Genomic DNA, 15,561 nt, shown 5'->3' on the forward strand with positions numbered 1-15,561 from the left:
AAGCCGTAGTCAGATATATGGTTGAGGAATCGATGTCAATCATTAAGGACCTCATGGATAGACTGCATCCACCTGAGACAGGAACTGTCAACAACCCAGTTCAGCCTGAAGAGCCTGAAGGGCCTAAAGAGCCTAAGAGCCTAAAGAGCCTGAAGAGCCTAAAGAGCCTAAAGAGCCTAAAGAGCCTAAAGAGCCTGAAGAGCCTAAAGAGCCTAAAGAGCCTAAAGAGCCTAAAGAGCCTGAAGAGCCTGAAGAGCCTAAAGAGCCTGAAGACGGAGCAAAAGAGACTGAGAAGACGAGTGCTGAGCCAAAATCAAGCTCAAAGTTATGATGGGGAACATCAAGAGCTTCTTCAGGAAATTTGCACTGAAACATTCAGCAAAGGTGACTCCACTGAACGCCCCACAGACCTGTCCAACGCAGAGACGCCAACGCAGAGCGTCCATGTTGAGGACAGGAAGATGTTTCCAGAAGGTTCTGTGGCAGAGACACAAAACTTTGTTCCACAGATAAGATTAATTGACAATTTTTATAATTATTAATGGTTAGTAGTTAGTTCTTTTTATAATTGTTAATAGTTAGTTAGTTCTTTTTATAGTTGTTAGTGTTCAGTAGTTAGGTCTTTTTATAATTGTTAATGGTTAGTTAGTTCTTTTTATAGTTGTTAATGGTTAGTTAGTTCTTTTTATAGTTGTTAATGTTCAGTATTTAGGTCTTTTTATAATTGTTAATGGTTAGTTAGTTCTTTTTATAGTTGTTAATGGTTAGTTAGTTCTTTTTATAGTTGTTAATGTTCAGTATTTAGGTCTTTTTATAATTGTTAATGGTTAGTTAGTTCTTTTTATAGTTGTTAATAGTTAGTTAGGTCTTTTTATAATTGTTAATGGTTAGTTAGTTCTTTTTATAATTGTTAATGGTTAGTTAGTTCTTTTTATAATTGTTAATGGTTAGTTAGTTCTTTTTATAATTGTTAATGGTTAGTTAGTTCTTTTTATAGTTGTTAATGGTTAGTTAGGTCTTTTTATAATTGTTAATGGTTAGTTAGTTCTTTTTATAATTGTTAATGGTTAGTTAGTTCTTTTTATAGTTGTTAATGGTTAGTTAGTTCTTTTTATAATTGTTAATGGTTAGTTAGTTCTTTTTATAGTTGTTAATGGTTAGTTAGTTCTTTTTATAATTGTTAATGTTCAGTATTTAGGTCTTTTTATAATTGTTTGTGTTCAGTAGTTAGATTATTATAATTCTCCCACAATAAAATTCTAATAACCTCACTATAACAAGATAATTATAATGAGGTTATTGAGATACTATATTGAGATAGTATCTCATAATAACGTAATGAGGTAATTATTATCTCATTATTAATGCTAGTAATTAGGTCTTATATAATGAGATAATTATTATCTCATTATAATGAGATAACATTATTATGAGACAATGTTCTCTCATAATAATATTATAATGAGATAGTTATTATCTCATTATAATGAGATAACATTAATAAGATAATGTTCTCATAATAACATTATAATGAGGTGATTATTATCTTGATAATAATCTCATTATTATCTCATTATAATTTTATGAGATACTATCTCATAGTAAATAATGGAATACTATCTCAGTATAATGAGATTGTATTCATTATAATAACATTATTATTATTATTATTATTATTATTATTATTATTATTATTATTATATGTTATAATAATAACATATGAGATATAATCCAATGTTATGATATAATACTATCTCAGATATAACACTGAGATAGTATCTCTATAGTATATAATAAGATAGTATCTCATAATATAATTTCTCATGAGATATATTATCTCATCATAATGAGACAATTATAATATTTATTATTGCTGCTAATTATTATCAGCGATTCATCTGGCCACTAATGTGTGACGTAACTCCACCCCCAAATAAAGTGGGCGGAGCCAAATGTTCTGAGGGGCGGGGCCAGACTGGGGGCTGTCAGTCCTTTATTACTGAAGCCATCAGCCATAAATCCAGTGACTCTAAAACAAAACAATGACCAGCAGAGAAATGACAACATTTAATTTCCTTTTTGTATAAATAAAGCATTTTTAAGATTAACTTAAAATAAAGCTTGTATACAAACAGGAGGTCTCACTCTCACATCAATCAAATTTCTGAATCGGTCTCATTTATTGCAGCTAAATACTATATTTTCTGATCCTTAATGTTTGTCTTTTACAAAGGAAATAAGCCAGTCAATATTTTATTAAATATCAAAGATCTTGCCAGAATGTGTTCAAAGAGCCTTCAAAAGCCTTCTGATTCTCTGCACTCAAAAACAATGTTAGAAATTAAATTAATTCATTGCATCTTTTTGAAAACATTGTCACAAAATATTTTGAATACTTACACAAATGACATTTTTTTATTTATTTATTTATTTTATATTACAGGTAATTTGGTAAAGGCTGCATATCAGCATTATGCTCATCCCTTATTGATCACATTTATTCATTTTATGTTTCTTCACTTTGTATTTCCCTTTCATTTACGCTGAGCCTTTCTGTGGTTCTGGGGATTAGAGTAAACTGACCTCAACCCTTTGAAAAAGTTATGGAAAGCACTTAAAAGTAAAGTTTGTGCCAATGAACGATTGGAATAATAATTTTTCCCTCTTGCAAAAGAATCAAAATCTCATATAAGTAAAAGAAATTTATAGAAAAAATAGGCAAAATCCACCAATTTACTAATTTACCGGCCAATAATTGAGCCAACGCCCAGAAGTTTGTTTATTCCTGGTTAAAATCTGACAGGGTCTGCTTTAGTTTCGCGTTGATATCCATTGGTATTTGGTCATTTTGAATGTTGCCATGTTTGTCATCGGTGCATCAGTTTTCGTCTGAGCCTGTCAGGCGACGCTCTTCACTTTCAGGATGACTTTTCTTAGTCACACCTCTCACCTGTCTGACTTTCATCGGTTCAGTTTGCACCTGAACGATCATTCTGTCGTTCAGCTGTTTGATGAGCTGCAGATTTAATCATCCTCACCTGTTTCTGCCTCGCGCGTCCTGCAGCAACATCCATCATCGACCTCTAACCTCAGCTGACTGACGGCTGCTACACCCTCTGACTGGGGAAGTCTCCTCTCCGCGACCGTATATGGAGTGAGAAGAGACACACACACACACCGTTTGGGATGTGAGTAAGAAGAGCTGAGGTCGTAACTCTGTTAGATCCGCAGTGATTCACTCTTATTTTAATGCTTTCTGTGCAGACGAAACTCAGTGTCAAGCTTTCAGGGTTTAATAAAACAACAGCTGATGATGTCTCCCACTCCTCATGCTTCAACATGCATGTGTGAGAAGCAGGAGCTGGGATCTTGGTTGACACACAGCTAATCATCTACCTGCGACAGCATAACAGGACCTTCAGGCAGGAAAAATAAAGAGGAATAAAGAAATATTTAGATTTGTCTTAGAAATCTTCTAGAAAAACAAAAGGCATTTATAAGCTCTGAAAGTCAAACATTTTCTAGAAAAAAATCTGACATTTTTAGATTGATTTCAGAAAGTTTCTAGAAAGTAAACTTAAAAAAATATCTGAATTTACAAAGTTTACATTTAATTGACTTACAAAATATTTGGCCAATAAGTGATTTGTATTTGTGCTTAGTCACCAAAGTAGTAACTAGAATGAAGACGGACAAATATTTTCTACTAGAAGAGGGACAATCAGTTCTGGAGCAAATCTGATCCCAGAACAGATAAAAATGCAACTTCTGGTTTGAGGAAACCATTTGAACGATAAGTGCATTCAAACATTATTATGTAATCAGAAAGGCTCCATATCGCAGCTTGTACTTGGCAAGTAGTCAATGTATCGATAAGATAAAACAATAATTAGGTGCTTCAGCCATATTTGCTGTCAGTCCAGAAATGCTGCATGAACTTAAAAAAAGAAAACTTAATATTTTTGATATTTGTGATAGGAAGCATGTTGTCATTTTTAAAGAATCGCATTTTGCTTCTGTTTTTAGGCCTTTTAAAATAAAAAAAAACAAAATCTTTGCAGAAAAGACAATGGATATATTTCCTTCTGTGGGATGTTAAAACTTATGGGAAATGAAAATGAAGAAAAGAACATAATTTACAACATAATGACAAAAATAGATTTAAAACAGTATTACTGCTACTTTTAGTGTCATTCTGTAATTGGAAGTCAGTTTATTAAATGAGAAAAACTGCTTAACCCAGTATTTGTTATTAAGTGCATTTTTAAAACATCTTACAAAGGTATATCATGGTCATTGTAGATTAAAAAATAAAGTAGTAGTAAATTTCCACCCAAAAAAATCTTTTTTTCTAGGAAAAAACTTGGAAATTTCTGACCCCTGCCCTCCCAAAAAAGTCCAAAATTTTCAACTTTCTGACTTCCAAAAATCAAAAATTAACAACTTTTCAAATTCCAAAATGTTCCACTTTTTTTCTTATTTTTTGTTCTTTTTTTGTTTTTTATTTAATATTTGAGATTAATCTAAAACGTTCTGAGTTTGTAGGCAGAAGTTGATAATTGTCACTAGTCCCATGTATCATGAGCCACAGGCTGAAGGCCCCTGATGTGAAACGAATCGTCAAAAGCAAATATTTGCCAACCTAGAAGGACTGAAGTAAAGTCATAAAGAAATTTATTCTCTAAAAACAATATGAAGTTAATTAAGTCGTAAAGAGAACAGCTGCTTCATTGGACTATTGAATTATGGGGCTCCAATTTTTACGACTTCTGATTTATATATGTGGACAAGTCAGCATTTTACAATAATAGCCAAAAGACATGATTCATTTACCTTAATTTTACAGTTAACAGGTTCAAATAATTCAGTTGTTCAGTCTTTAAAATCACTTTAATGATAGTTTCCGAATCGGAAAGACATCAAATGTTGTGATTTTATTTATTAATAAAACTTCAGTTTCTTGAAAATTACATTTTTGGAAAATCTGGATTTTTTCCCCCCACCATTTCTACAGTTCAGTGACATCAGCACACCTAAAGCCGCCATCTTGTTTCCACAACTTTTTCCTATTTGAACTTTGGACTCAACTCTATGACAATATTTGGGGCAAGTTAAGATTTTTTGTTTTGTTTTGCTTTAGACAACACAACAACAGCGTCAAAACAATACAAGAGCAAAGTGATAATATTAGAAGAATAAAGAACTAATTTTATGAGAACTCATGTTAATTTTACTTTGGAAATATTAAAATTTTAATTTAATATATGCATCAAATTATTATCAGTATTTGGACTTTGAAACGATTGTGCAGCTGTTTGAATGAAACGTCTACACAACTGATTGATCACGCCGGAGCATGATTTTGTTTTTCTCAATAAAATAATTATTTTTTCTTAATTTTAAGATGTTTTCTCTGGTAAAGTTGCGTATTTATTCTGCTGGTATACTGCATATTTTCGTAATAAAACACAAAGTTCTGGTTCCCGAATACTCCGATGTACATATTTTCTGTATTTTATTTTTTTTTATAGAAAAGCAAGCGATTAAAATCAGATATCGTGTCTCTTACGAAACAATCAGATGTTTTATTTTTATCCCCAGCCTGTAGTTTGATGTGATGTAGGTTAAAGGTTGACCAACCTTTGAGACTTTTAATTCATTGCTGACAATAATAACAGCTGTTCAGGTTCAACATTATCACTGCTATTCACTGATAACAGGAAGCCTGCAAAAGGTGCAAAGATAAATCGCTGCATATTTTAGATCTTAACGAGTTTGAACGTAGAACTTTCTATAGAGACGCTTAAGCCCAGTTCACACTACACAATTTTAGAAAAGTCGGCCGAATCTGAAAACGTGAGAGAGACACACTTTAAAACCGTAGGTGTAACGGGTTCGATCGCAGAGTGTGAGGTTTCACTCGAACACATTCTGATTCCAGATACGAAATCCCTTCAAATTAAAATTCTGCACTACCACCTGAATTTAGAGTAAACAAACAAACATGGACAACAACGTTGAAGTGGTAACTTTAGTTTGCGGACTTATTTTAACCCGAAAAAAACGTAACCAAAAATCAAAGCTTTGGATTAAGAACTGGAGACGCCGCGAGCAAGGATTATATTTGTTGCATCGCAGCATGGAGGTGTTTTTTTTTTTTTTTTTTTTTTTTTTTTCATAAAAAATACTGTTTTTAATGTTTTCGGTTTGGTCGTTTAATCAACCGTTTACGTATAATTTTATAATTTTTCGCTGTGTTGTAGAATATATGCATATAACGGAATGACTGAAACATCAGAGCAGTTTATAGAAGAAAGCATTTCCTGAATATTCGTTATTAGAAAATCAAATGGCAGTTATCCTTTTTTCCCCCAACTGACCGTGAAAGCTTAACGTATTCCAGCTCCTTTAATGAAGCTTATTGTGTTTAAAATTGTATTGTGACTGCAGAAGAAAATCAAATGCGCCATTTCAACCAAAGATAGGAATGCGCTTCTCAACCAGATGTACTCTGTGTAATACCCCCGCCCCACGGGGCGGTTGTGCGAGGTCATGCACCTGGCCGGAGCGTTTGTGCGCATGCGCGAGGCAGGGGCGGAAGTGCGCATGCGCGGGGCCGAACCAGTTGTGCGCATGCGCGGGGCCAGGGCGGATGTGCGCATGTGCGAGACCGGGGCGGATGTGGGGTTGGACAACTTCCGGTGGCTATAGCGTTAGCATTAAAAGGCTAGGAAAATGGCTCAGTCTCGGCGCAGTTGTTTTTGTTGAGTCCCTGGTTGTTCATGTGGGGCAAGAAAACAGCCTTATCTGTCATATCATGCGTTCCCGACGGACCCGGACCAACGGAGGTAGTGGATCCAGGCGATCCGAAGAGATGAAGGTCCGGACTTTTGCATAAAGACGGGGAGCACTTTCGTATGTAGCCGCCACTTCACACCGGAGGATTTTGTTAGCGGATCCACCACCAGCCGCCTTAAAAGTGGAGCTGTTCCTTCCCTGTTTGCCTGGAATAACTTCACTGCACCGGCAATGAGAGAGTCTGTTTTCGAGAGGGCTAAGAAACGGCAGTTTGTCCTCTCAGAAAGCTAGCCAGGCTGAAGATGCTACTGCGGACCATGACTACACGGCACATCCACCCGCAGGTAAAAGATAGTATATTGTATATATTTCCCATGTAAGAGAATTTCAGTAAAATATAACTGTTACTATAATAATAATGTTATTATTATTATGATCACATAATTATGAGATTATGTGGTTATGTATTTTGTGGAGAGATTAAGTCAATGGCTGTAAACATACATGCTGCGACTCACAACATGTATTGATCTTCACAGAAGTAATGTTTCAAATATATAATTAAAACTTATTGCTAACCGTATGTTTTGCTATTTTATTTTGTGGTTTTACAGGTGCACTTGATGAAGCTCTGGATTATATGAAGGAGTTGTAGGCCAGACTTCAAAAAGTGGATCTAGACTTTTGCAAAAAATATTCAATTAAAACACACTTTGGCAGCACACTTGACTTTCTTTTTGTATTAAGTTGAATTGCAAGAAAAACAAATCAGTTACAATTTACAATATCTAGTAAAAACAAAAAAATCCATAACTATTTCATATTTTATGATTGTACACCATACATTGATTTAAAAAAATACTTAAGACAACCTCAAGGAGAAAAATTTTAAAACATAAGTTTCAAGACAACTGCAGTTAAGAAAACAAATTTTAGTAAATTATCCAACTGCCTTTTAAAGACATTTGCACATCTCTGTATGTTTCATGAGTAACAACTATTTACAGTGATTCACACAGCTTGAGATTGGATATTTGAAATGCAAAGGAACAAAAGGGTTAGTTGCACATTTTATAATTCATGAACACATCAGTGAAGGTGATGAAGTAAAATAAGCCCAGTTATTTGATCAATGAAAGCCTCATCACGCCACACGCTCAACAGTTATTGTTGTTAGCGTGTCTGTAAGAAAGTTGCACCGTTCCAATCTGCTGATTGCCAGCTAACCCTGTACCTGCCAGCAGTAGGCGTGTGAACGCCTCAAAACTGAGTGGTCATCCTGGACCTTGAGGTGAGCAACCTGAGATGCATCATTCTTCATGCTGCTTTTTACCTCAACCAGTCCAAACGGGGGTGATTCTGACGGGTCGTACACCTTACCATCTGGAGTTGCACCAAGATATGATGTGTCAGGGCGAATCCCACAGGAAGCACGTTGACCCTCAACATCTCAGCATAGTTTGCCAGCACCTCAGACTCCACCTGCAGACCACACTTCATGGCGGCAGTTTATCTAGTGGAGCCCCTAATCATCCAAGATGCCAGTGCTGTGGCAGCAGACTCCTCCTCTGCAAGCATCACGGAAACGGCTAGCAGTAAGTCTTGGTTGTCGAAGATGTACCCATGCAGGACATCTGGACTGCTCTCTTGTTCTGGCTTCTATTTCATAAGACATTTCCAGTGACACTTGCAGAGAATGAAGAAGCATAAGTTGACCAAGTGTGGGCACAAAGCACATATTTGGAAGACTATGCAGCATCAAAGGAAGAGAAGGGAAGTCTGGAGCCATGTGGTGCAGAATGACGCTACCAGAGGACTTTTCAGGTGGGCACTGATAAGACATTGGTGAGCCCTGTGGCACAGGCCCAAATTTGGATAGAACCAGCTCCAAATGTGAAAGAGCATCTAGGACAAGAGCGATAAGTGGTTGGGACTCCAGCTGGCGTAGTTTTTCTCCTAATGTCAGAATGTCGGGATCTGGAAGTGGTCCTACAAACATCATAATCATAATCATAATAAATTCTGACAAAGGAAACATACGTGTAAAAACATAAACCAAATGTTATACCTGTGTAAGCTCTGTAAAGTGTGGAGTGCAGATATCTTTTCCCCATAGCTTTGGGCTTCCGCACCACCATGTTGCTGGCAGGTTCAGGATGTAAACCCTTACAAGAAATACACAGAAAGATGTCAAACTAAAGAACAAATAAATGGATGAGTGAGCAGTTTGTTAGGACATAATGGGACTGATTTGGCACAGTTTAGATTTTTACCCAACTTGAAAATAAATTAATTGATAGCAGTTGAGCCTGTTTTTTTTTCATTGCCTACAAAAAAGAAATATTCCAAACAAACTATGAGAGAAATTATATTTGACAAATAATATTGAGATTACAACAAATTTTATATGGCGATTATAAAATACAGGTGGGAAAGGAACGTAAATGGCAGTGCGACACTATCAAAGGAGGAATAAATTGTGTGCATAACTATAGTACTGTTATTCTAAGATCATATGTGTATGACAGGATATGCAATGTATATAATTTAGTATATCTAGTATATTTATATATCACATCCCATAGGACAATGTGTACCACTCTATTTTTCTTACCCGTGTTCTTGGTCTGTTACTGAACAGAACGTTCTAAGATTGTCGTAAGGGGAAAATCGGGCCCGACAATCGTGTAGTGTGAACTGGGCATTAGTTTGTGTTTTAGTTTGCAGTGTTTGTTTTTATCTCTAAGAGCAAAGACAAGGTGCGTCTGAACTGTACAGAGGCCCTGATAGGAACTTTTTTTTTTTTTTTGCTGCTGGTTCAGCTCAGCTCATTAATGACGTCACGTTGGGGCGGAGCTTATGGTGCGTTTAAGGGAGCCATCCTGAGTCATTCACACAGAGCAGGAAAAGGACTCCAGACAGCAGCAGGTAAGACTTTACTATACTGTTTTATTAATTACATTAATTCAATTCAGTTGTTATTAGTCAGTTTTTCTATATCCAGAATGATTTCTTTCTGCTACCAGCAGTTGTACCTGTCGTGAAAATGAATCTTAAAAAGATGTAAATTACCAACTTTTTATATAAAGTTCAGGATTTGTTTTTCCTTTAAGTTATAGAAAACTTAAAAACTCAAATGTAAAACAGCTAAGCTACAGTTCAATGTTAATTTCACAACTACCCAATTAAAAAAAGCTGACATATCAAAACCAGGAAATAATAATAATAAAGTCAAATTAGGTTAAAAAAACCAAACACCTTTCATTGAGATGTTTTGTTTAGTTTCAAAATGGGCATCTTCTGAAAGAGGATAATTCACCATCTAACTAACATCTATTTAAAACAGACATTATGCCTTAAATGTGTTTTTTTACAAAGACCAACTTTTCCAGTATTGGTTTGTGTTGGGCAGAAGAACATCGGTGGTGCTTGGTGTCATTGCATGCAAAGTGGTTCTGCCTCTGATCCGCTGTGGTTGACGGTTCATCTGGTTTAATCCCAAAATATGAGCACAGAAGAAAACAAAACAAACAAAAAAAAAACATGGGGAAACATGTGTAGCATTCACTCCAGCTGCTGATACGTTTAAGAAATTTAAGTTGTTCCATATGAAAGAACATCATCAAAATCTAGTGACAGTGTTTGTAATCTTAAACTGTTTCCATTGTTTGAGATTTTTGGAGACTTGGCTTGGTCATTTTTATTTTTCAGTCCCTTTTCTTGACGTACTCACAGGCAACCAGGTCGTCTCATTGCAGTCCCTCCCAGCTGCAGTCAAAGCATGAGACTGATTCACACTTTGATGAATCAAATGTTGCATGAGTTGCTCCTGCTTAAGGCTCCTCCATGGACCATGGTGCTAAAACCTAAACCACACCCTAAAAATTAAAGCAACTTTGTCAGACAGATGGTTAAGTTTAGTTTATTTTGCCCAAAGACAAAACCTGCTCAGACTTCATGGTATTTTGCTTTAGATATTATCACATCCTGACTACTAGTAACTTGTGAGTCATACTAAAAGTGTCCTGGCTTCAACTTTGCCTTTCAGTTTGAAGTTTGTGATTGTGAATGCTAGTTTGCCTTTGTGCAGGAGAGCTGGATATCAAAGTCGAACTGTCTGTGTTTGTATTTATCTGTAAGAACAATGTGCCTTTGGTTTTGACATGTGGCTTAATGACAATCCTGATAACACTGGCATTGACCTTTTACAGTACATACAATCCACAGCAGCTGATCTACACTAATAAACCTGCAGAGTTTTGTACAACCTGTATCAACAAAGCTGGAATTTGTACCAGAATTGTCCAGTAATAATCTTTCACAGTACTGACTTCTCAGTTTTATCTCCTTTTAGCATCAGACCCTTTGAGAGTGACCTGAGCTGATTGAAGGTCAAGAAAATTTTAATTTAAAGGGGACTTGGTATGAAAAATTTACATTTTTGTGCATTTTTGTACTTCTATTTGGGTGTAAAAACAGTAAAAGGGGTTAAAAACAGCTGTTTTTGGTGTCTGTAAAATGAGCTTATGCAAAATCTCCGAATATATTGTCACAAATCAGCAAGCACTACACCGCTACCTAACTACCCCAGCGCAGCCCAGCCCGAGCTAGAACCCAACCTGAGCTACACAATGTTTGGTAGCTAGTTTTATGCTCTGTACAATGGCTGCTGAAAAAGACAAGTGTTTAGTTGTTGATTTACCATCCTGGAACCATTTACTGCATTCTTGTTAGTTGTGCAGGAGGTTCCACTTGTTCTTTTCAAAAGTACAGCTGTATGATTGCACATAAATTTGCGACGATTTTCACCATTGAGAGTTGGGGGGGGAAATGGTTTTAGTGTCTCTGTGACGACTCATTCTGAAATAGGCAGAAGTTACCAGACTAAAATCTCATTATCTCAGAATGATTTTGTGCAAAAAATGCAGTGAGCATGTTCTATATATATCCTGTCCTGTTCAAGGAAGCATGATAGATAATCTCTAAAGAATGCTGAAGGATTATGTAATGCTGTTAATCTCTTAATCTGTCATGTCTTTTCTGTTTTAGGATAAACAAAGAAGTGTTTAAGAAGAAAGCAAAGACAAGATGACAATCGGCAGAAACTCAAGGAAAACCTCAACCCGAAGCTCCATCCGGGCCCCTAAATTCCTCGATAAATCCAGCGGCTTCTACGGCCGCCTTGATGAACCCGAGACCGCCACAGACGACGGGTGTGAAGTAAACAGTGCTAACGTTGTGGCTGAGGTCAAAGATGGCAGTTCCTTCTCCACAACGGTACCCAACACCTTGGCAGATGAAGATGTGGAGGGGTTTGGGGCGATTGAGGACGACGGAGAGACTCTCCTGCAGAGAAAGCCGAGCCGCCTCAGCAGCAGGTGGAGAAGAAGCACCAGGAGGAAGCAGAAGGACGAGAAGGCTGAAGAGGACCAAACCCAAAGCGAGACGTCCTGCCCAGAAGTTCAGGAAGACAAGATGAAGGTAAAGACGGAGGAAGAAACGGTGAAGGAGCCCGGCCTTGTTCACTTCCAAGTTCGGGAGTTTGCAGATGACCGGGTTCTGATCCGAGACAACAAGAGAGGGAGAGAAGAAGAGGAGGAAGAGTCAGAGGAAGAGAGGAAGATGAAGAAGGAGCAAGAGGAAGGCATGAAAATGGTGAAGAGGAAGAATTATCGCAAGGTGAGACTTTGTTTCTGCCGGTTTAAGATGTCAGACAAATTCCACATTTATGCCGCTTGGTTAAACTTTAATCCCCTTAAAGGTTATGTAACCGAGCATGTGGAACAAGAGGGCAAAGTTCAGGCTCATCATTGGTTATTAATCACCAAGGAAACCCTTCATGCCACCTTAATAGTACATCACCACCTGGGACAAAGTACAGCAGCCACTGGTGCATATCACCAGCACAGTAATTGCAAGTTTTCCTTTACCTCACCCTTAATGGGTCATAAAAATTAAACCAGGGGACAAAGGTCATCAGGCGGCGTGAAACGTGTACTTTCACCATCCTCGCATGTCGTAGAGATTTTCTGCTCCGACTGAGACGCGCTCACGCCGAGGTGGCATTCCTGAGTCTCCCGTGTCTCGTTCTTTGATCAGTGGACTGAAACGAGAGCCTTCCTATCAAACCAACGGATGAAAACATTCCTCTGATGTTAATCCACCAACACAATTCTCACAGTCAGACCCCCCTGTACCACCAGATTAGGACTTTTTCAGCATGAAAATGGCCAAATATGAAGTTTTTCCACTGAAAAGCCCCATGAATCACGTCTGACTCTCTCCGGAAATCTAGACTAGATTTCTGCATTAAAGGATTGAATAAACATTGTTGTCAAATATCTTTGACGATATTAGTCAAAGATATTTGACAAATATCAACTGGCTGACAACTTTACACTTAAGCTTTTATGGTTTTTGACATTATTATTGGATGTATCTCAGCCACATGCTTATTCAGATTTATCTAATTATTCATTGAAAACCCTCCAAGCAGATCTTCTCCTGTTTTATTTAAGGTATCAAAGCCACATTTGATCACCAGCTCAACATCTAAATTTCTAAATTGTTTGTGTGTGAACTGAGTTATTCTACTCTGAACAAAGATTCTTTGAAACACTGTTTTAACTTTTCCAGACCTGGGTAATAAATGGGAAGATCCATATTATTGTGACTTCTGATGGTCCTTTTCACCACTGTTGGTTCTGTTGAAGTTCCTGCCGGTAAAAGTCCCTGAAATGTAAATATTCCCAAGCGTATCAGACTTTATTTCCTAGTTACTTTCCTTTCCCAGAAAAGAGTGACATAGCCGCTCCACTTTTAGAAACAATAGGCAGCTTGTGCTCCTAACAGGGAAATTTCAGTTTCCAGTGAACCCTACAGGTGACCAGAACAAAATACCATGAGAGATATGAACAATCTTGCAGTAAAAAGCAAAAATAAAAACATTACAATGTAATCCAAAGTAACTAAAACAGGACTAATCTGTTGAATTCATGCATAATTATCATCTTTTCCTTCAGGCGCTTGATCGGGCGCTTCGTCGCGGCTGGGAGGCCTTCATCACCAACCTCTACAGCGTCACGCTCACTCCTGTGACGCCCTCCTCGCCAACATCGACCTCGCCTTCGCTGAAGAAGAAGAACCTGCACTCGTCTGTGCTGGCTGAGTTTCAGTAGAGACTTTTTAAACTCCAACATAATGAAATCAGGGCCGGAGCTTCAACCCTGACATTTACAGGACCTTAAGCAATAATTATAGATGTTTGTTACCGAGTCTTGATTGCTCAGTGCAGCCTTAACGCTTTGTTTCAGTTTGCAGATTGCAGGTATTTATTTTACCATTTTGCATTGAAGTCTAACATTTGTGACTGAGCTGCTCCTTTTATTTCCTACCTTATTCTAAAGAGTGAGAAAATCTTTTTTGGTTTTATATTTAACTTACCGTCAGGAGCATAAACTGATGATCTCTTGTTTCCTTTGGGTTGGCATGATGAAAACGCTCACGTGTTGATGTGTAACTGCTAAAGGAACTGAAGATTTCATAAGCAGCGATGACTGATCGGTGGAGTTTTTGTTTTGGAAACATCCACATTTTTATTTAAGGCTGATCAGGGATCAGCTGATGTTAAGGAGTCTGGATACACACCCAAACCCACACAACCACTTTACACCTGTTTCTGACTCATATCCACACTCAGTGCATCTGATTAACAGTATTTATAGAAAAATATTTAAACGCCTACATGCCAGCACAGAAAAACATCAACTATTATTTTGTTCCCATGAAGGTTGTAGAAACTTGAATGGACAAACAACAACTAAGTGTAAAAGACAATAATTTGAGCAACTGTGTATTTCTTGGTGTTATTTTTTGCACAGGAAAATGGCAATGTTTATTTTAGGTATTTATTTTCATTAATTAAAACATTATTATACAAATAATGTTGACAGGAGTTGTGAGTAAATTATACAAAATGCTTTGTAAATAGTTATTTTAAATATATCGTAATATTTAAGATTTATTTTGTTTTGGGACTAATGCAACCCTGGTGTCCTTCAGTGTGTGTTTAAGAGCTGTTGACGATTGATTTTTGCATAAATAAACTGTATTTGCAATAAATCTTTAAGAACTTTTCAAGTTTTTGTCTTAATTGTTAATGTTATATGCATTTTTTATGTATTTTGTGATTAAGATTCTAATGACTTCTAATGACTAAGTTTACTTAAAAACATGTTCTGTACATCCTTTGTAAACAATTACAAATTGTTTACAAAAAAAATTATTTATTTATTTATTGATAATCAGGTTGAATTAAAGTTTTATTTTCTTCAAATTTTAAAATGAAAATCCATTAAAAACAGAAGAAAACAAACAAACCAAAAACTAACTTAAGGGTTTTTATACATCTGTAACAAGGTACCAATCATTGTGCAGGACATTGTATGACTTTAGTGGAAGAATTGCATATTTATAACTAAAGTCTGTTTTTATTCCCACATGAATCAGATTTAGACAAAAACAATCCTGCTGCTGTGGTAGTTCTGCATGCAGCACGACTGATACCAATTGTCAAATAAAGATGACTTATCTTATACAAACATAACAAATCCAACAACAGGTTTTGTGGAAGTATAATTTAATCTCTGAAAAGGAAATCCTGGATCTCCAACCAAAGTCTGGTGATCCTGTTTTGAAATGTAAGCAGATAATTTGATGCAAACATAAAAATAATGTGCACACTATATCACAGCAGCTTAAGGC

At 36.5% G+C, this 15,561-nt stretch overlaps 1 protein-coding gene across 2 annotated transcripts; it reads left to right on the plus strand.

Annotated features, from left to right (window-relative positions):
- The first annotated feature begins 6,520 nt into the window (after positions 1 to 6,520).
- Positions 6,521 to 14,937, plus strand: sb:cb1058 (uncharacterized protein LOC394209 homolog). 2 transcript variants are annotated; one of them, XM_055051149.1, is made up of 4 exons: positions 6,521 to 7,142; positions 9,621 to 9,726; positions 11,848 to 12,477; positions 13,821 to 14,937. In XM_055051149.1, exons 3-4 carry the CDS (start codon positions 11,887 to 11,889, stop codon positions 13,974 to 13,976), a joined length of 747 nt encoding a protein of 248 aa, XP_054907124.1. In that variant the 5' UTR covers positions 6,521 to 7,142; positions 9,621 to 9,726; positions 11,848 to 11,886; the 3' UTR covers positions 13,977 to 14,937. The 2 variants fall into 2 exon arrangements, with proteins under 2 accessions (XP_054907124.1, XP_054907123.1); XM_055051148.1 differs by lacking the exon at positions 6,521 to 7,142 and adding an exon at positions 7,697 to 8,622.
- The last annotated feature ends 624 nt before the right edge of the window (positions 14,938 to 15,561 follow it).

The sequence above is a fragment of the Poeciliopsis prolifica genome, unplaced genomic scaffold, assembly GCF_027474105.1.
Source record: "Poeciliopsis prolifica strain line A6 unplaced genomic scaffold, Auburn_PproV2 SCAFFOLD032, whole genome shotgun sequence".
Classification (NCBI taxonomy): domain Eukaryota; kingdom Metazoa; phylum Chordata; class Actinopteri; order Cyprinodontiformes; family Poeciliidae; genus Poeciliopsis; species Poeciliopsis prolifica.